This window comes from Bombus flavifrons, chromosome 18, assembly GCF_040668555.2.
Source record: "Bombus flavifrons isolate JBK064 chromosome 18, iyBomFlav1_principal, whole genome shotgun sequence".
In the NCBI taxonomy this organism is placed as follows: Eukaryota; Metazoa; Arthropoda; class Insecta; order Hymenoptera; family Apidae; genus Bombus; species Bombus flavifrons.
This window is the reverse complement of record NC_138459.1, coordinates 3,955,182-3,978,571: the sequence shown is the minus strand read 5'-3', so window position 1 is coordinate 3,978,571 and position 23,390 is coordinate 3,955,182. Positions and strand designations below refer to the sequence as shown.

General features: G+C 43.4%; 2 protein-coding genes across 3 annotated transcripts in view; both read right to left on the bottom strand.

Annotated features, from left to right (window-relative positions):
* Positions 1-386: 386 nt before the first annotated feature.
* On the bottom strand, positions 387-22,698 carry Antp (homeotic protein antennapedia). Of its 2 annotated transcripts, XR_011175800.1 has the most exons (3): positions 21,653-22,698; positions 4,444-9,451; positions 387-734 (listed from the first exon to the last, which is right to left on the bottom strand). XR_011175800.1 is itself a non-coding variant. In XM_069131196.1 (2 exons), exons 1-2 carry the CDS (start codon positions 22,455-22,457, stop codon positions 9,198-9,200), a joined length of 1,059 nt encoding a protein of 352 aa, XP_068987297.1. In that variant the 5' UTR covers positions 22,458-22,698; the 3' UTR covers positions 387-9,197. The 2 variants fall into 2 exon arrangements, 1 of the variants encoding a protein (XP_068987297.1); XM_069131196.1 differs by having other exon boundaries at positions 387-9,451.
* Ubx (ultrabithorax) overlaps positions 22,697-23,390 on the bottom strand; it is a 350,493-nt gene continuing 349,799 nt past the window's right edge. The window contains exon 4 of the mRNA XM_069131199.1: positions 22,697-23,211. The gene's annotated coding sequence lies outside the window, so the exon portion shown is untranslated. The remainder of the gene's footprint in view (positions 23,212-23,390) is intronic.

Below are 23,390 nucleotides of genomic sequence, written 5' to 3'. Positions count from 1 at the left end.
ATTCCAAGATACAATGATCATGAACACGGTCTCGAACTTTAAAACCAGTAGCGTAATTATATACTCGCTGCTGACATTAAAATAAAACAATCGATGAAGTTCTATCAATCGGTTAATTAATGGAAAAGAGAGAAATGACGGTACACACACGAAGGTACGATGAATCTCGCGAAGCCGGGTCGAACGATCCCAACCAACAGTCCACGTGACTGCTTTCAACCACGTATATTCGATCGATAAAGTTCGGTCGGACGTAGAAACGAAAGTTGAAGGAAAGAAAACCATACACATCCCGGATGATCCGTGTTTGCCCGAAAACCGAGCTTCACACTCTCTTTGATTTTCATATTCAACCACAATTTATTTCTCGATTTCAAACACAGCTATTATAATTAATATAATTATTATTAATATGGACAGACTCTTATATAATATAATACAATACGGTTTAGACTTGTCGACATGATAGCGTATAATACTATTATCGTTTCCCATCGTCATCGTCGCTGTCATTACTCATAATACATAGTTCATTCGCGTGCATATCGTTCGTCATTGCAATCGTATCGTTATTATCGTAATCGTCGTCACCATCATCGCCATCATTATCGCCGTCACCGTCGTCATCGTCGTCATCGTCGTTATCATCATCATTATCATTATAATCAACATCGTTCGCTGACATACATTTTCTTTTCTCTCATGTGTACATTTAGTTTACATAATGCAGGACACTACAAAATAATTATATACGTTTATCGTAATTCGTAATACTATTATATTTATATTTATATTTATATTTCATATTTATATTTAAATATATATAATTTATATATATATATATATATAGATTTATTTTATTTATATCATCTTTTCCACTTATACTTCGGTAAAGTGGCGTTGCCTACATATTTTTCGGCCTGTAGGCACACCCCTATCTAAATGTGTTTCTCTTTTTTTCTTCCGCATCGCGCGTACCCGCTTCAAACGAATGCGTTGTACCCGGTCTTTTTTGTGTGTTGGGCGTGTACTGCTGCGTATGTGTGTACGTGCGTCCGTGCGCGGTTGTTGTGTGTGTACGTGTGTAATATGTTCTTGTACAATATAACATGTACATGAATGTTCCACCGGTTCGGTCGGAGCAATGTGTCCACGTAACACTGATGGCTCGAGTGTGCAGTCGATGTAGCCAAAAAGAAGATGACGTACATAATTCCAGTACTACGATATCTTAAGCTGTATTCATAAAATCGCATTGGTACGAGCTACTTGCACGGATGAATCTGTGAATATAGGTATCCGTAAGTATCGATATCTATAAATACAGATAATGATAGAGAGAAGTCTACAAATGTGGAATAGATATCTAGAAAATGCGATGTTCATCGTTTTTCGAGATTTTATTGAAAACAAAGCATAAGAGCTCTACACACTGGAGCGATCACAAGTACATACATCTGGGGACGACAACGTGGCAGCTCTTAATAATATTGTCATCCTTTTACTCTATTTTCCTCGTCACGGTTACAGGCAATCAGACCATCGGAGGTGGTCGAATCGTCCGTATGCCATGGCGTTGCTCGTATATCGTTACAGTACCGTATCAATAAATAGTAATTAATTAGTTCTCTGCTACCATTACTTTGTAATCCTTTTAGTCTATTAAACAGGTACCTACTTTACCTACGCGGTATCGTATACAGTGGTCGCGGCTCGCGATTCAATGCCACGACGTCAGACGTCGCCTTTCACATTGCCCCGCCGATAAAAAAAACCTCTTCGATGCGCCCATTTCGTTCGCGTGAATTATTTACAATGCTTCTCTTGTAACAGCGTGGCCCGTGACACAGGACTTACATCGCCGCGTTTCAACAAAAAATCGGACCACCCTCGATAAGTACTATTGTTCTTATTTTTCTTTCCCGATAGAATTTTTTTAGAAGTAAAAAACCTTGAATCAATTCTCTAAATGACGACCTCGAGATGTACGAAATTCTATTCGTAGCACACGAACCTCGCAATACTATTTTAATCGGATACGTTTTAAACTGTTATCGTGTAAAACACCGTTTTCGTCGCGTGTTACCGGGTCTATCAGTCTTCACACAGCGGAATTATTATGAATGAGACCGCGCGTTCTAGGAAACTTTTCGTTGAATTGGAAAAACTTTTTTCTGAAACAATGACGACGACTTTTCAAATTGCAGCCGAAAAAAGCAATACCCGTTACTTTACAATTACCTGTATATTTACAAATGCGTTGAATGTATAGTGAGCGAGTCGTCGAGCCAGATTTTTAAACGCGACATCTAATTCAGACATCTTTATTCAGACGATGCGACGCTGGGCGAAAGCGTAAGTACTCAACTTCTATACAACGATCTTTTTCAAAAATAAAATCAATAGAAAAACACCGATGAAAGCGACGTAATTGAACAGAAGTTTAGGGATATCACGGCGCGTATGTCCTTATCGAGCGTAGCAAATTTTCCTCTATTTTACCGATATGAAGTAGTGAATCCATTTTTAATTGTGTTTTCGTTTTGGCTGTCAGTCCTTTTTTTTATGTTTTCCTTTGTATCGTATAAAAGACGGTTAATTGAATTGTACAGCATGATGAACGTTTTTAAGTTACAGCACTCGGAGTAATGGATTTCGCTTTGACTGAAGTAGAGAGGCGATGGACTACCCTTCCTTTTTCTCTTTACATATTTTGATAGATATACAGTACCTAGAAAGGTATACGAAACTAACGACACCTGTCTGGAGACTGACAGGCAGTCAGGAACTCTTCGGCGCATGGGCGTGCGAGGACGTGGTTTATAATTACTTGCCAATTATGATATAGTTTTTCGTACCGAACTGCTTAAGAACATTGTAAGCCAGTGGAAGAATGAGCTTCAAAATATATAATAAATATATCCAACAGTATTCCTCGTACTATCGTAAGTATATACATTCAAAGTCGAATTTCACAAGTTAATATCATATTAAAACAATAACGATTGTTTAGAGCGTACCTATAGATTTTTATTGAATCACGCACGATATATGTAGTAAAAAATATTTATTGGGCGATTATTGGAAACAAAAGAAAATCCATTTTGCTACACGCAATATGGTAACAATAAATATTACGCGGTACTGCTACATTAATATGGAGGATACCAAAAGCTGCTTATTTCTTGTCAAGCGTTTTAAATCCTCTATCCGATAGGTGGTGTCTGCGAGCTCCCCGAATAGACACTGACTATATACACGATCGCAAACCCCACGCCTAGTTACTTAATTGCGCATTGCCCATGGTACATAGAACGGCGACCGAAAGTACTTTTTCGACCAGATGTTTCTTTCGTTTTTTCCATGACCACCGCCCCCGCCCGCTGCAACCGATATGCCCGTTTCCTTAATTCTATTTAATTATCATCTTAAGACTTAGGCTTTAGACGTTAACCTTATCGATTAAGCGCTAGCTTAGTGACTCACTTCGTACGTACGCACATGTTGCTATCGTTATTTTTCTCTTTCTCCTAACTTCACTCCCTTCCACTTAATCCTCTTGCCTCTTCGCTTTGCCTCTACACACAATCACGGTACTCTCGCATCTTTCTTCTCTTTCTTTCTTTTTCACTCTTGTTTAAATTACGTATATCTGTTTAATTTTTACGCGACTATATAAGAGTAAAGATAAAATATATAATTTGCATTTTACACATTCCAGTTAACGCTAGGAATTCACTCTTCCGCCTTATCTCTCTTTTTTTGCCGCATTTATACATATATATTTACTCTATATAAGTAGTAGTGTGTGTTCGCTATCCGATGGATACAAAATTTTCACTTTAAGCTAAACTGGCGTTCACGGCGATCGCTCGCGGCATGTAACAAACTTCATAACGTCCACTGATTTTCTTTTTTCTTTTTTTTTAGAAAAATCTTTGTGTTTATCCCTTTCGTCCAAAATTGCATTTTATCTAAACGACCGGTGATTAAATAAATATAGAACTCTGAGTAACGCGTGCGTTAAACGGTGACGCGTAATTATTGCACAATTCTGTTTTTCCACATGTCACGAATGATCGTTGGCAAGAGAAATACCGGTGATAAATTTACCAATAAAGACCAAACAAATTTTTCTTGTTCCTACACACCCAGCGGGACCTTGAATAAGCAAGAACGGTAATAAGAAAATTTCTGATCGATTGATTTGACCTACTGCTATGAACATATGCTCTACCATGAATTGAGACACAACAATGTGAACGTGTTTTTGCCAATCAACTAAACATTCAACGAGAATTAATGTAGCTAACCTATGTAGTGCCCGGCGAGGAGTCCCTGCGAAAACGGTTTGTCAAGCAGGCATTTATGCGTGAAATTTCGCCTGCACTGTTGACCACCGTGTCGTAACAGTTGATACTATGATGCAAGAGTAATAAATACCTCCTTTGTCTCGAAAGCCGCACCCTACGCTTCAATGCCGGCCATTACCTGGCCTACATAGATGGTATCACTGATTAATGCAGTCAGAATTAACACATGTCTCACTTATCTACCGCGAAACGCGCAAAAACGATATCCAAATCGTATGAGATTAATCGATTTATCGCAGACATTGTGATCAACAACACAGAAGGAGACACTTTATTTTTCGACAAGAAAGGAAGAAAATTTGCTAACCAACGTGACGTGCGAGTCGAAAACTGAATCGAATGACAAAGAACAACTAATCGATATCGATGTCGATTGACAGACAGAGCTACTGGTGAGAAAACGGCGAAACAAAAATATTCATGGTTGGCGGTTGGATGTACATATGCTATAAATATATGTTTTGGAAATATTTAATGATTAAACAAATGAAGCGTGACAGTTTGCGTTAAACGCAATAACAAACATAATACAAAAAGTGTATATAAGTATCTTCTTATAAATAACTTTCGATGTAAACGTTAAAACAAAGATAATCTTATCCTAACCCGCAAAATTATACGACTACCTGACCTGGACATAATTGAACAATGAAATGACATAAAGGTAAAAAGGATATGCAATAATCCGAGGTAAGTAGATCAGAACAAGAATCAAAGATTTGTTATTTATCGCCGGTGTTCCTCTTTCGTTAAAACTTTCACGAAAACCCATATACCGACAACGACGCGGAGGCCCTCAACGGGCTATCGAGCTTAATTGACGCCAATTTGCCCGAGCAATTTAGAATCACGACCTCTGACCGTAAACATACGGGTTTCGACGCTTCCCCCCGAAAAAAGAACAACTGTCCGCAAAAGGCAGCGAGCGATCGTCGACGATCTTCCGTTTGTCACAGTTCGTTGCTCCTCAAGGACAAAAAGTTATATATAAATAAATCTCTCGAGAAAGAAAGGCCGGCCGGTGCCCAATCGATGCGCGTGCGCGAGCTGGACCATGTATTACGTATATCAGTTTCATATATCTCCAATTTTTTTCCATTTTTTTCTTTTTCATGATCGTTTCTCCTTTTTATTTTTCCCCATTAATGCGAGGACGGGCCGGAAGAAAGTTGGCGGGACATCGTTTCGCGTCCCACGGGAACATTCTTCGAACCCGTGCGATCTACATGTAAACGAGATTTCGCGAAATCCCCAGATTATTTCCTCCTATGTACATTTATATTCTTCTTTACCTTCCCCCTCTCTTTTTTTATCGTTTTCTATTTTTGTCCATTTCATTTAAATACCGCCTTTTCATCGTCGTCATCGTTTATACATTATTACGTATTCGTTAATTATCGTTTATTACGTATATCATTAAATTGCGTGTATACAAGGTATAAACTAAATTATGTCGATCTAGGTTTTACAACACAGCACAAGAATTCGCCGCGGCAGAGTTCTCCGACGTGTCCTCGGCCCGATAGATGGACACGATGATGTCATCGGCCAGGTCACGATCCGGCGTTATCGATCCGTCATCGATCGCAAGCATTTTTATCGACCGGCCCGGACAGATGGTGCGTTTGGCCACTGCTTGGCACACTTAACGCAGTTTCTATGGGCGCGAACATTTGAATAGATTTCGTTGTACATTTCAACAAACATGCAAGGAAAGAAAACTAGGGTCACAGTGGACATGCGTTCAAGCATGTGACTAGTGACCGTGCATTAATAAGAAAAGTAAAAGGATAAAGTCTATTAAATTTCATTTGAAAATCTTTTTACTTGCTTGCAAATAAATGAAAAAGCCATTTTCATTTTGTATCTTTGTTTCAGATGAATAATTTCTTTAGATATGCACGAATGAAAATTTTGATTGAACATATAACGAACTGGAACAGTACAGTCTTTCGAAGAAACTATGAAGATGCTGTTGAATTTTCATTTCTGCTCTTTTCGAATATCTTTTTTACTTGAAAGAGAGATGGATGCTTTGAATTATGAGCGGATCAGGATAGCGTTTTCGATCGACAGCTCTGCTTCCTAGAATCGCTGTTAAGGTGCCAAGCGGTTTCATGCCGAAAGCATCCTATTCCAAAAATATGTTACGAATTACATCACTTGGTAACTTGGCCTCGTATCTCGCGGAGCAGTAGTAAATTTTTAATGGTCACTCGCCCCTGAAGATCCCTCGAATTTTGGTTCTATCAAGGATCTATCCGATAAGAGTTACATTTTTTCACCGTTGTTTCGAATATTTACAAGGCGAACGCAAATACTGTTGCGTAAATACGCAAAACGTTTTTTTTAAATACTTGGAGACGCGTCATCTACGTTGATGAAAGGTGTTTGCAACAAAATGCGCCATTTTCTTAAGTATATCGTAATATATTCGAATAGTAAACATTATAAATCTCTTCTTTAAATCGAAATGCAGTTTGTATCTTGGACATAAGAAAAGTAGCAAAAAGTATATTTATGACAAGAAAGCTAATTTGTCTGTTGACACAATCGGTCCGGACTGTTGGGAAACACCTTTTTACTCAAGTAGCCGCGGTATTTTTGCTTGCGAAAAAAAAAAATGTATAATTATAATACACAGCGATATATTACCCGTAATCTTTTAGCTACGCACCCGACGAGAATAAACAAAGATGGTTCATTTTGACATGTTCTTCAAGCAGTATACGATCGAAAGAACAAACTTGAGATAATAATTGTAAAAAAAAAAACAGTTGGAAGAAAATGACGGAATACTTAAAGAGGAAAAAATTGCAATAACGACGAGACAAAAACATACATACACGAAAGTGCAAGTAAGCATAGAATTTTTTAACTGACCTTACGACGACACTGATGAAGAAATGTCAAGTCGATTCGATCCTGCTCCGGCGGAGGCCTCCGCACTCCTAACAGCACTGTTTTCATTCATTCGATCAGCACACTTTCCGGAGAAAAGGATCCCCCGTTTCGTTCGACGTATTCGTGATTGGCCAAGACTACTGGCAAATCGACAGATCCGATGGATCACCGTAATATCACTGGAATTTAACGGATTGCGTTACAAGCACACACTGGTATTTCACTGGCTTCACGACAACGTAATCGAATATCGCACCGATGTTTTTCCTTCGCTCCATCCTCTCTGTTTAATTCATTCGCAACCTCGTTCTTCAACCAGAGATAATGTTAAGTGTGCAGCCGTTCTACCGGAACTTCCTCTGCTTTTCCGTTCTCTCTTCATCTCCGCATTTCCATATCGAATCCTCCCGGCACTGGAGAAACACACATTCGAAGATCACACTTGGCACGTTCGCGATTACTAAATAACCCTCGCTGAGCCACCGCGGTATTATAGAGAAAAACCTATCTAAACGATCTTCTAAAGAACACTAAACCGTTCATCTACTCGCTAAATAGAGACACGACTGGACGACCGTCCTTTTTCCGCTAGTTTCTTCCTTTTTACCACCTAATCGCACTACGAACTCTACGCGTGTACGACGTGTAAGAGAATAAATAATAAAACGTTTTCCTAACGGATAATTCTTTTTCCACGCGAATACAACGTTTAATCCATGAAACCATCGCTCGATCCGCGCGATCATATCGCTCGCTCGCTCATCATTCTCATTCGCTCGGCAAAATTCGCATACCTCGCATTTTCGCTCTCTTCGCTTCTTTTATATATATTTATATATTTGTATGTATATATATACACACGTATATATATATATACATATACACACACATATATATATATATATCACTTTACACGTTTTCACAGACGCTCATTCATACTCTACTATACAATTACAAGGACCGACTTTCATGACACTCGTATTTTAAAGTACGTATATTTGTTCCTCTCTTTCTCGCTCATTCTCGCTCTCTTTCTTTCCACACACACCCGCACATTCTCTCTCTCTCTCTCTCTCTCTCTCTCTGTCGTTCTTTCTCTGCCAAATTATCTCTAGCATTATAGGCTTTAGTACAATTACATTCGATTAAATGTAATAGAGGTTAACGCGGTTCTGATTAGCATGTGATCCAGTTTTCCTCCGATCCGATCCAATTCCTCTCGCTCTTCTCAGTTTTCTTCGACATTCCACTACGTGATTATTAGAAGATCGCGCGTCCCTATAAATCTTCATCCGACTCGTTCGTGTGTCCGGTTCCTTTCCTTTTCCTTCCTTTAACTCCGTTCCAAGTCCCCGTCTGTTCCTTTTTCCACTCGAACCTCCTCGTCTTCTTATCTCGCATTCCCTTCCCTCTTCCTCTACTCCTACCCTCTCCCTCTCTCTCTCGCGTGCGCGCGCAATCTCGCTCCTTATCCTTTCATCCCTTTGTCATCGTTCCGTTCACGTCTTCACTTCTATCCACACCGTCGGCAACGTCCATTTCTCTTCCACGATCGTCTCTATCCCGTTTATCCCTCTTACGTTGTCCTCTCCTTTTTTGGTACGAGCAACTTGATTAACACGACAAAATAAGCGTCATTGCTGTATGAGTGGGGTGATGGTGGGTTGTTGGCTTGGGTTGGTGGGGTGGGCTGGGCGTGTGGGTGTTTTGGGGGGTTTGATATTTGGAGATGTATCTGGGCTTGCATTGGGGGCGGGGGGGGGGGCGGCGGGGCTAGCATGGGGTCTGACGGGGCAGGTAGGGGCAGATGTGTTTATACGTGTATGTATGTGTAGGGGGAGGAGGTAGTGCTGGAAACAAGGTATTAACGACCCTGAGAGAGATGAGACCTCTTTGGAAGTTCCACTCCTCGGGGATCTCTCAACCCTGCGGCGATGTCTGCGGCGAGATTTCAGTGTCGCCGTCGCCCGAGCCCGGCTCGCCCTTCGTCTTGTTCTCCTTCTTCCATTTCATCCGTCTGTTTTGGAACCAGATTTTGATTTGCCGTTCCGTCAGGCAGAGTGCGTGCGCGATCTCGATGCGCCGCCGCCTGGTCAGGTATCGGTTGAAGTGGAACTCCTTCTCCAGCTCGAGGGTTTGGTATCGGGTGTACGTTTGCCGGCCTCGTTTCCTCTCTGAAACATGGAAATCACCGCACAGATTCCTCGTTAGTCTCGCGTTTCTCCTGCTTTTTCCCTGGCTACGAATATATACGAGTATATACTCGTATATATATAGTATATATCGAGTATATACTCGTATATATATAGTATATATCGAGTATATACTCGTCAGAGATCTGGCGTGAATCGAGGCTACGTATCGAGGTACCTTCGCCACCAGGTCTCTCACGAGCAGGTTGGACGTAGACCAACTCGCGTCCTTGATCCTACGATCGAACCGCGCGTAACTTTTTCTTCTTTTTTATTTCTCCTCTCTATTTCACAGACACTGGGCGGATGCACGTGCAAGCGAATTACCCTTGCAACGTATACTGTGATTTGAAAACTGCTCGTATAATACTCGAGCGCTATGCGCGCCATCTACTTTCCATGTCGTTCCAAGAAACTTAAGTAGACCGCTGTAAGCCGATACTAACGTTGCTCGATCGGTAGAACTAGTTCTTTTTTTAATCATCCCGCTACTGAGAAACTTGGTACACAGCGTAGGATTGATCCTAACCTCTTCACAACAATTGGAACTCGGTATGAGAATAACTTCTGTACTATCGACGTTTGTTCCAGTGCAATCCTAAAGAACAACCGAAGAAAGAGAAAAGAGATAGAAGAATCGGCGAATTCTACCGTTCAGCGACATTGCGATCCATTGGAAATAGCCATGGCATAGGGAAAGAGGATCATGGGAGACACGGAGGCTTCGTTAGCGGCGCGTATACTCGGCAGGCAGAGCTGGAGGCCGCAATCTGAGATATTTAATGAACGCCACGGCCTGCAACCTGCTTCGGCACGCGGGAAAGTTTTTACGGGCTCGGGACGAAACAAAAATGTCCGTGCAACGAAGAAAAAGCTCTCGGCCGCCGGTTCGTAGGCGCAGTTCCGCGTATGATAGATACCTTACAGATATCCGTGACATGATCTGCGCTCGGTGTGGCGGTACACGAATCCCGAACAAGAATATTAATTGTACTTGCCAAGGGAGCAAGGGAAAGGGAGAAGCGCGGACGTACACAGAAAACCAGCTGGACTCTGTATGGAAGCAACGTCTGGGACCGCGTGTCCGTGTTTATATTGGTATCTGCGTGGTGGCCACGTACATGTGTATGCGTACTCTCGCGCCAGGCATAATCTCAAAGGGTTAGGTTAGAGCTGTTGCCACACGAGTGCAAGAGGGCAAAAGGAGAATATTTCAGAGTGGTACGAGGGAGAGAAAAAAGAAGAGGGGGCGAAGGGATGAGCAGCAGCGAGAAGAGAAGGAGCAGGAGGAGGAGGAGGTGGAGTACGAGGAGGAGTAGAAGAAGAAGAAGAAAACTCCTTGGTGAGCATTCGAGGCAAACGCCGCCCGTCGCGCTGTCGGCCGATGAAGACGGATGGCGACTCTCTCCTCCACAGCGAGAGAGAAACAGGAGATTCTCTTCTCTTGGAGGGTTCCAAGCGTTGCTCGACCGGACGAAGAGCAGCGCGCCAAGGGAAGGAGAGAAACTCTGGGAACATGCCCTCTTCTCCTCCTTTCCTTTCTCTCTCCCTCGGGCTACGCTCTCAAATTAACAACATACCAATCTCTAGCGTTTTCTTATAACTTTTAACCATTTTAACCTAGCTTCCTCCGATTCGCTGCCTCTTGGCCAACGATTACTCCGCATCACAGCCTACAGTTTTTGCTGGCAATCCTTCTCGTATCTTAAATACCCGTCCGCTCGGTCCGAGTAAACTGCGCTTTTAAAAATACATTAGAATTAAACTTTCTAATATTACCTACATTCTTTGATGCCCAATTTGCAGACGCCGGGGCAATCAACGACGAGTTTGCACGCCGTGGCCTGTTCAAAACCGCAAAATTGGAGTCCTAGCCAGCCAATCAAAGGATGCCCGGGATAAACATAGATCTCGGGTTTCATCAAAGAGGCTGATGAGTCGCGCGCCAACGCGCCTCCGCTTGCAAGCCCGGCTTATTAATGTTCATTCGTCAGCCGGTTAATGAAGGTGCCTCTTGAACACGGTGTACGCCGTCTAACCCAGAAGATCATCAAAGCGTTCACGGAATAATGAAATGGTGTGGAGTCACGCTCGAGCTGGTCCGTGCCGATTAGTTCCTGCCTCTTTATCGATAACACTCTCGTTGCCTAATTGCAGCAGAATCCTCAACGTTCACGTGGCTAGCGAATGCCACAGAAGGCAGTAAATACGACTCAGATTTCTCTAACGAAGAATGCCAAATAGCAAAAGAGGATGTCTCGGTTTAAGAATAATTTGTCACTAGCGTGGATTACATTCGAAACTGAAGAATATTGATAGTAAAGAAGATAGCGAGGAACAGCGAGGAAACGTTGATGTAAAGTTTCTACGTGTTTTTAGTACTTGTTATAACGTCATGCAAATGCTACAATCAGAAAGGAACGATGACGTTAAAACTGGCGCGAGTAACTATCATCCTAATAACAAGACAGCGCAAGGATATTGGCGATATCCTCTCGACTTACGTATGCAGCTGTCCGTTCCGCGGTCGATCGATTGCAGCGGCGAAGACTCGAATCTTGATTAGGCCCTGTCCGCTCGCTGAATTAGACATCGCACTTTTTCTCGCCATGCGTCGAACATGCGAGCTTAATTGAACAGACGTTCGATGGCCAGCGTGAACAGAAACTTTAACCGGGGCTTGTAAGCTGCACAACTTATGGAAAACAAGCTATTGGAATTTTCGACCTGCAAGGACAAGGAAAGTACATTGCGGTGAAACGCAAGAGGAAGTTCACCACGTGGCAAGACCAAATTACAACAAGCGATATAAGAACTTAAACAGTAGTTTTAGCAAACAGATGAACGATAGAAGCTACTGTCTAAAGTCGACTGTCATGGACTGTCCAAGGTTGAATTATTCCGTAAAACGGTGAATGTTGGACGAGTATTTCCTCTGCTTTTTCCTCTTCCTCGAACGAAGATATCAAACGTAGGCTGCGATACTAAATGCTTGAATCGTATTGGCGCAGCCGAGTGCTTGGAAAACGGTGTGAAAGCGTTATCAAGGCGCAACATCTCCGGCAAATTAATCACCGGTATACATTCTTGCCGGCTGAAAAGAAATTAATGGCGTTTTCATTGTACGAACGCGTCGTGGGAAACACGATGTAGATAGCGAGGGTGTGAGATTTTCTTTCCTAATGGAATATCGCGAGAAGGAGGAACACGATGTATCGCAAGGTCTCTCCGTAGGTGTGGGCAACCTCGATTCGGATATCTATCAGGTCTGTAAGTATGAAACCGGAATTTGTCTATAGATGGTCCTAGCTGATAATGTAGTTATCACCAAACTGCGTCATTCATGCCAAAAGTCTTCGTTGACATCTCACGAACATTTTCCACTCGGAACGATACAAGTTTCACGCAACAGCATAGTTTGTAATAGCGTTGAACATGTCAAATTTTGTGCCTGGAAACTACGATTTGCGGACAGCATTGATTTTCTGTTACCATTCGAAGAGAACTGCCGCAGAATCGCATCGAATGCTTGTCGAAGCTTACGGTCAGCATGCTCTTGGTAAATCACGGTGCTTCGAGCGGTTTCAAAAATTCAGAAGTGGCGATTTTGACGCGAGGAGCGAAGAACGTGCAAGACCACCGAAAAAGTTTCAAGACAGCGAATTGCGAGCATTGTCGGATGAGGATGACGCTCGAACGCAACAACAACTCGCTGATCAATTAAACGTGACGCGAGAAGCCGTCTCCATACGTTCGAGAGCCATGGGAAAGATGCAGAAGGTGGGAAAATCGGTTCCACGCGAACTGAATGAAAGACAGCAGGAAAACCGAAAAACCACTTGCGAAATGCTGCTCGCCAGATACAAAAGAAAGTCGTTTCTCCAGCGAATTGTGACTGGCGATGAAAAGTGGATATATTTTGAGAATCCTAAGCGTAAAAGATCATGGGTAGCTCCAGGCGAACCAGCGACGTCGACTACAACACCAAATCGCTGTGGACGGAAGACGATGCTCTGTGTTTGGTGGGATCGGAAGGGTGTGATCCATTATGAGCTGTTAAAACCTGGCGAAACCGTTAATACCGAGCGCTACCGACAACGAATGATCGATTCGAGTCAAGCTTTGCGTGAAAATCGACCAGAATATGAAAAAAGGCAGCACAAAGTAATTTTGCTTCGCGATGATGCAGCATCGCATACAGCAAAACCGATCAAGGAAACGATCGAAGCGTTCAGTTGGGAAATACTTTCGCACGCGGCTTGCTCACCAGACTTGGCTCCGTCCGATTACTATTTATTTGCATCGATGGGACACGCACTTCGCTTCTTACGAAAATGTACGAAAATGGCTCGATGACTGGTTTGCCTCGAAAGAGCGACAGTTTTCTTGGCCTGGCATCCACCAATTGCCACACAGGTGGGAAAAATGTATAGCTAGCGATCGGCAATACTTCGAATAAAATATTTTTAATCATTTCCATACAATAAACGCGTGTTTTGTATACAAAAATTCCGCTTTCATATTTACATACCTGGTTAACGATGCCGCGAACAGGAATTTTTCTCCATCGAAGGATGGATGTTGCGAATGAAGCAGAGAGTGTATAGGGCGTGTTAAAGAGGTCGATAAGAAGAAAAGCTAGCCACAACCGTCGGTTTATGCTGAACCGGCGTTCAGATGGCGGCGTAGCCGTTGCTCTCTCGCGGACGGAGGTGACTTTAAACGCGGGGCAATAAATTAACGGCGTTGGGTTACGCAAGGATCAAATGTCCCCTGGAGTATGCCCGAGAGATTTATGGGTCTGCCTTCACTGGCGCAGCATGAAGGAACGGAACGGAACAGAACAGAACGTACACAACCGTACGGCTTATTATAGGCTAGTTGCTCCGCTTCTCTGTTTCTCTCTCTTTCACCTTCCGTGTGTTCCTCTCCTTCTCTGTTGCTTCTCTGCGGACCGACTGGTCTTTCAGACCCGCCGCAGGATACATGCAGGACTTTTCAGATGAACAGCTAGCCGGATGTTGTAACCCGCTAATAAGGCGCGGCCACCACTCGCTGCCCAATTAAGCTAAGCTTTACGTGGCCACCTTAAGGCCAGGCCTTGAAATGCTCTTCGATTAGATACCCTAGATATCCCATTAATTTTATCGCTCGCCTTCTCTCTCTCTCTTCTCACTGCCTATACGAGACTCTCGCTACACCAGCCTCTCGGATTATATGACCGGTCCACGTCGCTGACAGAGGTTCAGATTAATCGCGTGGAATCCGGTGAACCACCTTGGAAAACCTTCCAGAACGGGTATTTCCAAGATTCGGTCGCCTCTGTCCGATTCAATCAACCGTGTTGCCCCGTTAGTATGTTGTAATAGGTGGGAATATATCGGCGAGGGAAAAACGTTGCCTAAACACGTTGCTGGATTTCGAGCGAAGTACAGAAACTGTGCTGAACCTTTACGTGGAAATAGCGCGCGTCTCTTTAATCCTGAACACGTGATCGAAGTCGCAGCCGGTTCCCTCGCGTCTGTCTGACTTTCTATATATTTTAAGCCCGGCAATCCGTCTTGCTTTTTGTATTTCCGTCCTAGGCTGCTTTATGTCACGTTGTTTTCGTTGAACTTTCTTCGCCCGAAGAGGGGGGGGGAGAGGGGAGGCGTCGTTTTTTCGCCGGCAGAAGGACCGGCAGGCAGCATGGCCCGAGCGTAGGGGTCGCGCCACGCAGTCAAGACGAACTTCGTTGAGGAATTTCGTCGGTTGTTTATGCATCGGCGCGGCTACGCGCGGGGTCGCGTTCCGAGCTTCGCGAACTTCCTGCATCTGCGATCTAAAAACAAAGCCATAGACGTTGCACGCGTCTTTGGTAATCGCCGATAAAGAGGAGGATATTTCAAGGACAGAGACAGCTCGCTCTATCGACTAGAATGACGGCACAGTTCAGCTTGCTCTGAGTGGAACAAGCTGCACACGATTATTCTCGTCTGAGGAAACTGGACGAAGTGGAAGAATCTTAAGCTTGGAACAGCCACCTGCGCCAACGTCACTCGTAAAGGACGAGAGAAAAAGGAATTCGACAGAAGTCGCCGCCGGAGTAAGAAGAACGTCAAGTCGACTGACACTCATAGAGGGGTCTTAGAAGCCCTCGAGGAGAGCAGAGAGTATCTGATAGGAGGCCTTCCCTCTTCCCCTTCTTTTCCTCTTTTTTTTTTTTTTTTTTTGCCTTTCGACCGCAGACGAACAGACAGAACCGGACGAGGAGACGACGGAGTCTGAAAGCCCCCGGGAAGAGCGCTAGAGGGTCGAGATAATGAGCAGCGAGAATGGGCCCGACGCGACGTATGCATCTGTGCAAGAGGAAATTATTGGATTTGCTCGTTGTCCCACTTTGTCTACGATCGTCCCCCCCCCTTTGTTTACACCTGCTCGCGCATCGAGTTATCGCAGAGGAGCCTTCGCGACGATGACAAGGTGAGAGGTAACTGGGAATCTTGAAATTCACGACAGAGAATTTGTAATGAAAGTTAGGAATCAACAGTGTTTCATGTTACGAATAAGGAATAACGAATGAAGGAAATATACAGGGTGGTTGGTAACTGGTGGTACAAGCTGAAAGGGGGTGATTCTAGGCGAAAAAAGAAGTCGAAAACGTAGAATAAACATTTTTCGTTGGAGGCTTTGTTTTCGAGAAAATCGACTTTGAATTATCGCTCGGTACGCCTGCACTTTATCGCGTCTCGTTATAACGGATCTCGCTGTGGATCGTTGCCACCGGTTACCAACCACTCTGTATATTAAAAATCTCGAATTCTCAACCGATATTAAATTCTTGCTTGATATTAAATTTCCAGAATTTTAAGAATTCTTCCCAACGATCCTAAAAAAAAAAAAAACAAACTGTAGTTCGTTCGCGTAATAAGATCATTGATTTAGACCCTTCTCGCCCCAATTTCCCCAAATTTCCAGGTTTAATAGCAGCCCATATCCCAACGGTGTATCGTCCATAGTTGTCTCGGGAGTTTATGGCGGCGGCCCAAAAAGCAAACGGACATAGGATTTCTGTGGTCTCATCCATCATCGTCAACGTTTTCTACGCCCTCCGCCGGTCGACTTCGTCCCTCTCTGTTTCACCGTATACCACGTTCGCTCGCCTTCTCCTTTTCTGCCTTTCGACCTCACGTCATTTCCTCGACGCTCCTCCTTTCTTGCCTCTTTGGGTTCCATCTCTTTTTGAATATCTCACGAAGCCGCCATCGTTTCGGACACCAATCTCTGGTGTCTGACACTACGCGAACTAGAACGAAACGCGTTTCGAGATGTGAATGTTGATCGCCATGACCCCCGCCAGCGCAGACGCAGATTAAAACTCTACGCCTGCCACATGGTATCTAGGGACTTTCTTTTTATCTTTCCCACATATCGAGGAAAAAAGGGTTACAGGTGTTGAGCGGTTGAGCTTAACCCTCGTGCGTTCTTTCAGATATCTTTGAACGAGAAAGGATCGAATTTCGACCGGGTTGTACCTTTTTTAAACTAAAATTTCATTTTAGGTTAAGTTGGACGACAAAGCGAAAGAATTTTTATTGCTACACGCGCTCCCCCATTTAGATGGCACGTTGCACATTTTCCTAACCTTAACTTGCAGAGTAGATTATTACTATCGTAAGCGTCTGATGTTTTATTTTGTAGGACAAAATGTAACGTGTAATTGCGTGATAGTAAAATAAGGCTAGTTACACAATTTGATGGAATAATAATACCCGAATATATCTTACAGCGCGATAAACGTGAAATATTTGCGTCACAAGCAGCCCGCAGTTAATATACTCAATTTAAAAAAATCACAGTGCTGCTGTGTATCGAAATCTACTATATATAGCAAGATAACGTTAAAAAAGGTAGCGACGAGAAAAGGTTAGGAACCGGTGAAAAAAACAACTAAAAGATGCGCGCTGATATCTGGTAAATTTTCTGGCCACGTGCCTCCACGAACAAACGGTGTCCAGTCTATAAATCTGCGCCCTCAATTAGCCAGGTCGTACGAAAAAAAAAAAAAAAAAAAAAAAAACAGAAAAAAAAGGTGGGAGGGAAAAGGAGAAATAAAACGAGGCAGGGAGCGGAGTAAGGGCCATTTTAATTCCTCATTACGCGCACGGGTTATTGGCCATTTACGTAGATATTTCGCGCGATTAATTCGACGGTAGTGCGGTTTCTTCGCCGTGGTACTTTGTTCGTCCGCTAAGCATTCGTGTCAGTGCTCGGATTACATAAGAAATGTGGCGCTCGTACCACGTACATGTGTACGCAATAACGGAAGCCTCACACCTATGTATAACTGCACCGCTGCATGCTTATTTGTGAGGGGGAGAAAAGGGACGAAGTGGAGGGGGGGAGACCGAGCAGAACCGGAGGAACTCGATACCATAAATCTTTTCGCGCAAAAGGTTGGCAATTATCTTACGTATTAAAAGCATCAGCGATATCGATAGGCTTTTTCTTTCTACCTTATCGACCAATTCACGTGGATGCACGACGTTCGACCACGCAATATCGATACACAATTACGATCGATCAGCGTAAAATCGGAATTTCGTTTCGAGTCCGATTTCGAAAGAAAAACGACGACGAAAAACGAGAAGAAAAATTTGCTTGTCTTATAATGTAAGATCCGGTGGAATCGTCGAAACGTCACGGTGCCTGGAACTTCTGAATTATAACTTCATTGTATGTTATTTTTATGGTATCGCGATGGTGTTTCATGGGCCCTGGCTACGAGAAATATTATATTTTTTCGTATGATAATGCGTTTCGCAGAATAAACTGAGATAACGCGTATGCTGTTGCAGTTGTTACACCGCAATTACCGATGGTCGAATCCGTATAAGCGAGCTAATTTTCACCTTTTCTTTTTCCATCGAGCTAATTAACTTGATCACGAACCCCGAATACTATCATTCGCCGCAATTGGTTCTAATTTTATCTGCTTGGCGAATTAATTCGAAAAAGAAAATGCTAATCAATGAAAGTTTATGCATGTAAGTGCATGCATGCATGCGAATGCAAGATACGAATGACAATGAACAATTTTACCGAAGTTCAGTGTCGGCGCATCCGCAAACTTCGAATCAACTTACAACGTCCACAGAATTATGTATCTCCAACGAAAACATGGTTCACGTCCGCAGCTATTAATCGCTAACGAAATCGTGCACATTATTTACACTAGGCCCATAACGTTTCAAGTAAAACAATATTTACTAGCAAAGATGTTAAATTTCCTTGAGATATATTCAAATATCTTTCTTTTCCAATTTAACTACCTTCGCTACTTTCGTCGACCTTTTCTCAAGACAAACAGGAATTATCGTGGATTGTAACACATATTGACATTTCGAAGAATAATAAAAACACTAATTATGCAATGGTTAGGACTGGTAATACGACAGAAGCTGTCACGTGACTCGACAGGTGGCTAGGGATATTTAATGAAAATCGTCGTCGTAAGAAATCAAAGGCGGGGCAAAGGGTCATTGTATATAGAAGAAGCTTTCACGATGAAAGTCGTGCACGTTCACGAAGCGTTTCATGATGTTCGGCAGTAAACGACACCGATGCGCACTCGCATGCCGGGGTTTCGCGAGCCAGCCAACTATGCCGGAATTTCCTAACCTATGTAACGCAAATGTCCCGCGTAAGGTGCCAGGGAATCTCGGCGGTTTCACCGGGCAAATGCCCGGGAGAGCACCTGCATCTATAAAATTGAGCCATGCATTATTCATGGAGTCCTGCTTATAGCACGCTTAGCTCAGCTGGTGTTTTGCAACGTGGAAAGAAACAGGCAGCCACGGCCACGAATGGATAGCTAGATAAATTGATATGAGGTTTATCATGATTGGTAGACCTATAGGGGTAATACGATCGAGTGGCAAACCTCATGAGCAGTGTTAACCAGAGAAGAACGAATACTCGTGGATAATCATAGATCGAATTAGTATCGAAAGCAGATATGAAGGATGTTTGTTAGAATACATCGACTCTGATGTGAGAGCCGATTGATCTTGTTTCGAATGGCTAATAAATACACGATGGATGGAATCGTGTGCAATCGAAATACACATATACAACACGGAACTATGTTTATAATGGTTATACCGAGAGAATTATTGATACAAAGCTACATATTTTGTTGCTTTTAAATGATCATAGAAGATTCTCTCTGTAAGATTTGTTCGAAGATAGATGGTGTAAATGTATATCGTGCTTTCCATATGAATCATTTTTGTTTACTTATGAAAAGATATGGCGAAGATAATATGAAATCAATACGGTTACTAGATAAAGCACGAGCAACGAATACATATATTGTTGGACAACCCATCGGAAAGACTTAAGCGTGCCGACATCTGTGAGCAGATTCAGGCACTCGATCCTCTTTCTTCTTTTGACTGGCAACGAAGAGTATGGACCAGTCTCGTCATTCGTGTAGCACACCGTTTATCGGCGAATCAAGCAGGTTGGTACCAGCTTTCGAATTGAACCGAGAGATGGTTTCGTAAGATTATTACATTCTCCATATCCAGTGTAGAAAATAAACAGTACAAAACGTATAAAAATTCGAATTACACTTACGTGAGAAATATCCGGTAAAGAACAGGTGGCAGCTTGTGAACGATTTTATAAGAGCAGGAAAGAATTCGTATCTTGAAAGTTGATATACGTAAGTAAGTACTTGCAATAATTCGAGTTGAAGAAGCGAAGATTTAACTCGAGCAGAGTACATCGAGCAACTGAATGCTAAGGTAACAAGGAAAAGGGGTCGACGAAACCTGACTTTGCAAGGTTGCGGCATTTTCTCGGATTTGAAGAATCAGGGGAAGGGTGAAGAAAGCAAGAGCAAGCACAGTGGAGCGCCGGAACCTGTGCTCTTACCCAACCCGGGACAGATACCTCTGGGTTAAAGAAAACGGCTATTATCACTTGGTTATTGCTGCCATAAATTCCCAACTCATTATTCCGAAATTACCCGTGCGATTCTTTGCAGTCACGGTCGACTCCAGCAGATTTCCCGAAGCTTTTCTTGCGCTACAACCCTATATTTGAAAAAGCAGGTGATATTTCTTGTTCCCTTGAATATTTTACGCTCAGCTTCGTAAAGATCACGAAGAGGCTGGAATTTCGTCGAACAGAACGAATTCTAAATAGAAATTGCTCTCGTCTTCGCAGAAAGCACTTGGAAAAAAGAAGTAGCAGTCGTTCGATATACTAGATTCCTGTCCAACTAGACAGACGAAGGAAGGTGAGTGAAAACAAGCGAACTAGTTCAGCATACCATTGAGTGGAAGCGAGCAGCCGCGAGTTATCATGGGAATAAAAGTGGATGAGCGGAGACTCTGCCAAGCCGTGGAGCCAACACGGGCACAGTCAGCAAGAGAACTTTTATGGGGAGGTATACGCTTACGTGTGGTGAAACCAGCGAGAGCTAAAAGGTCAGGGCAATAAATAACTCGGGATGTCGGTATACCTAGAAACTGGAGACATTATGCCAATCTTGGCTTGCGAACCGTACGAATGTGGTCTAGTTTTACCTACTGTTGCATAAATCTGAAAGCGGCCGACTACCTGCCGTCCTCTCTAGAAATCTTGCTTTCTACCCGAACCTTTTGGTCACGCGGGAAAATCCTTGAGCCTATTTTCGACAACCGCCTCACGTATTATCTCCTCTCTGACTTTACGAATGTAACATCTCTCTTCTCCTTTTGTTACTCCGAGATAGAAAGATTCTTTGCTTCGAAGTAACGTTCATTGTACAAGTTTAGAAATACAGGTAACGACCAGGGTAATTCGAATGCAAATGGAGGATTCAACATGGCTGCTTCTCGATTTTTACTACACTAGTGGCCTTCCTAATCCTTTAAATTTATAGACCAGGTAACGTTTTCGAATGATCGTACTAGACAGTATTTACCGTGAACACTCGTTTCACTGAATTCCATTGTTATTTTCATTCAGCTAAAACAATTTTGTGTATTTCAAGGGACCTCAAATTCTCCATACAGTACGTCGTATATTATTGCAATGTGAGGTTATGTCATATCCATCAGAGGCATCAGTGAATTTGTATATATTACTTTCTGCACGATTTTAACGCAAGCAACAGACATTTTGAGCATCTACATTGAAAGTCCATCTTACCGAATTGACTTCTCATCCACGGGTAGAGCGGACTTGGTAGGTTGGCAGTGGCCGCACCTTGAGGAGCGGCCTGCTGTTGCTGACTAAGCGGCGACGTGACCACCCCTTGGTGCTGCTGAGCTTGCTGTTGTTGTTGCGGATGCATGCCAGGCTGAGATTGTTGCGACGCCGCCTGCGTTTGTTGTTGCTGTTGGTACATCATGTGCTGCTGCTGCGCCTGAAGATGTTGATGCTGCTGCTGCTGCTGCTGATGTTGTGACTGTTGCGGCTGCATGTGAGGATGTTGCGAATGCATTTGGTGGTGCATCTGCGACTCGACCAATGGCGGGCTGTCCGGTCCATCGAGTACGCTACCCTGATGATCGACCGCGGCCGCTTGAAGCTTGCAACTCGCATAGACAATAGGAGTGGACGGATGTCCGTTCGGGGTCGGTGTGTGTCCCATGTGGCCCATACCGGGGCTCGGGGACGTCGACCTGTAACCACCCAACCCGTCCATGCTGCCGTGCTCCTGTTGATGCTGATAATAGGTCGCGTTCCGCATGTCCATCCGATTGTACGGAGGAAACCTCGGATAAGGCATATCTTGCTGGCTACCAGCGGCCCCATAGTGATGGCCAGGCACTCCCTGACGTAGGAGACTGGGATCGCATGGATCCCCGGTTTGCTGAGATGGCTGTTGTACCGACTGCGTTTGCTGGGGCACCTGGACGGCGGCACCGTAGTGCTGCTGATGCTGATGCGGGTGTTCCACCCCGCCATTACGCAGGTCAGGGATGTACGAATTCGCGAAGTACGAACTCATGCTACTGTCCCACCTGGCCCACCTTCTAATGCCACCTCGATCTTTTTTTTTCCCTTACGTGTCCTCACACTTCTTCGTTTCTTAGTCTTTGATCGTTTCGCAGGGTTTTTAATTTATTCTCCGCCTACTACGCCTCCTCTCCTCTCCTCTTCTTCTTTCTTTCTTTTCCTCTTCGTTTTTCCCTGTCTTCGTACTGGCAAACTATATGTTTCTTTTTGTCTTCACTTTTAACAGTTGGATTTCTTTTTTTTTTTTTTTCTTTTCTTTGTACTCGAATACCTGCGTACGGACACACTGGCACACGTCCTTACATATACATGAATAAATTTCTATTATTTATACATATAGTATCACCTCCTCCGGCGCGATTCCTCCCTCCTCACACTCACTCTCGGACAACACGCGCGCGCGCAACACTCTTCGTATCACACCAACATCACCGTGAATCACTTAGCGTATCATCAAATTACGTATACCCTCTATAATACTCTTGTCTCGTTCCTTCGCCCGTTTATCACACTCGACTCATCGATAGAGAAAGAAAAACTAGAAACTGGAGCACTACAGAACCGTGAGTTATCAAGCTGCGGGGATACTTTAGGGGGCAGGTTTAAAACTTGTACACGAGGGGGGGGGGGGGGGGTAAGATGGTAATCAGAGTTCTTCTTCGGTGTGGTATCTTCGTTCAAAACGCCAAGCCGCTCCAGACACGTTCCGTTCCTCTGTCCACCCTGCTAACGAAGTTATGCCACACCTGTAACATGAAAAACGTGATTCAATTGATTTTACGTACGTCATATTAAAATATCGTGGAATATTAAAACGGTGGCAATTTTTGACGAGAAAATAAAAAAACAGATTTTCGTTTCATCGCCATACTTTATCACTTTGAATTTCTTTTTCTTTTCGATAAAAAGATACAGATAGAAATAG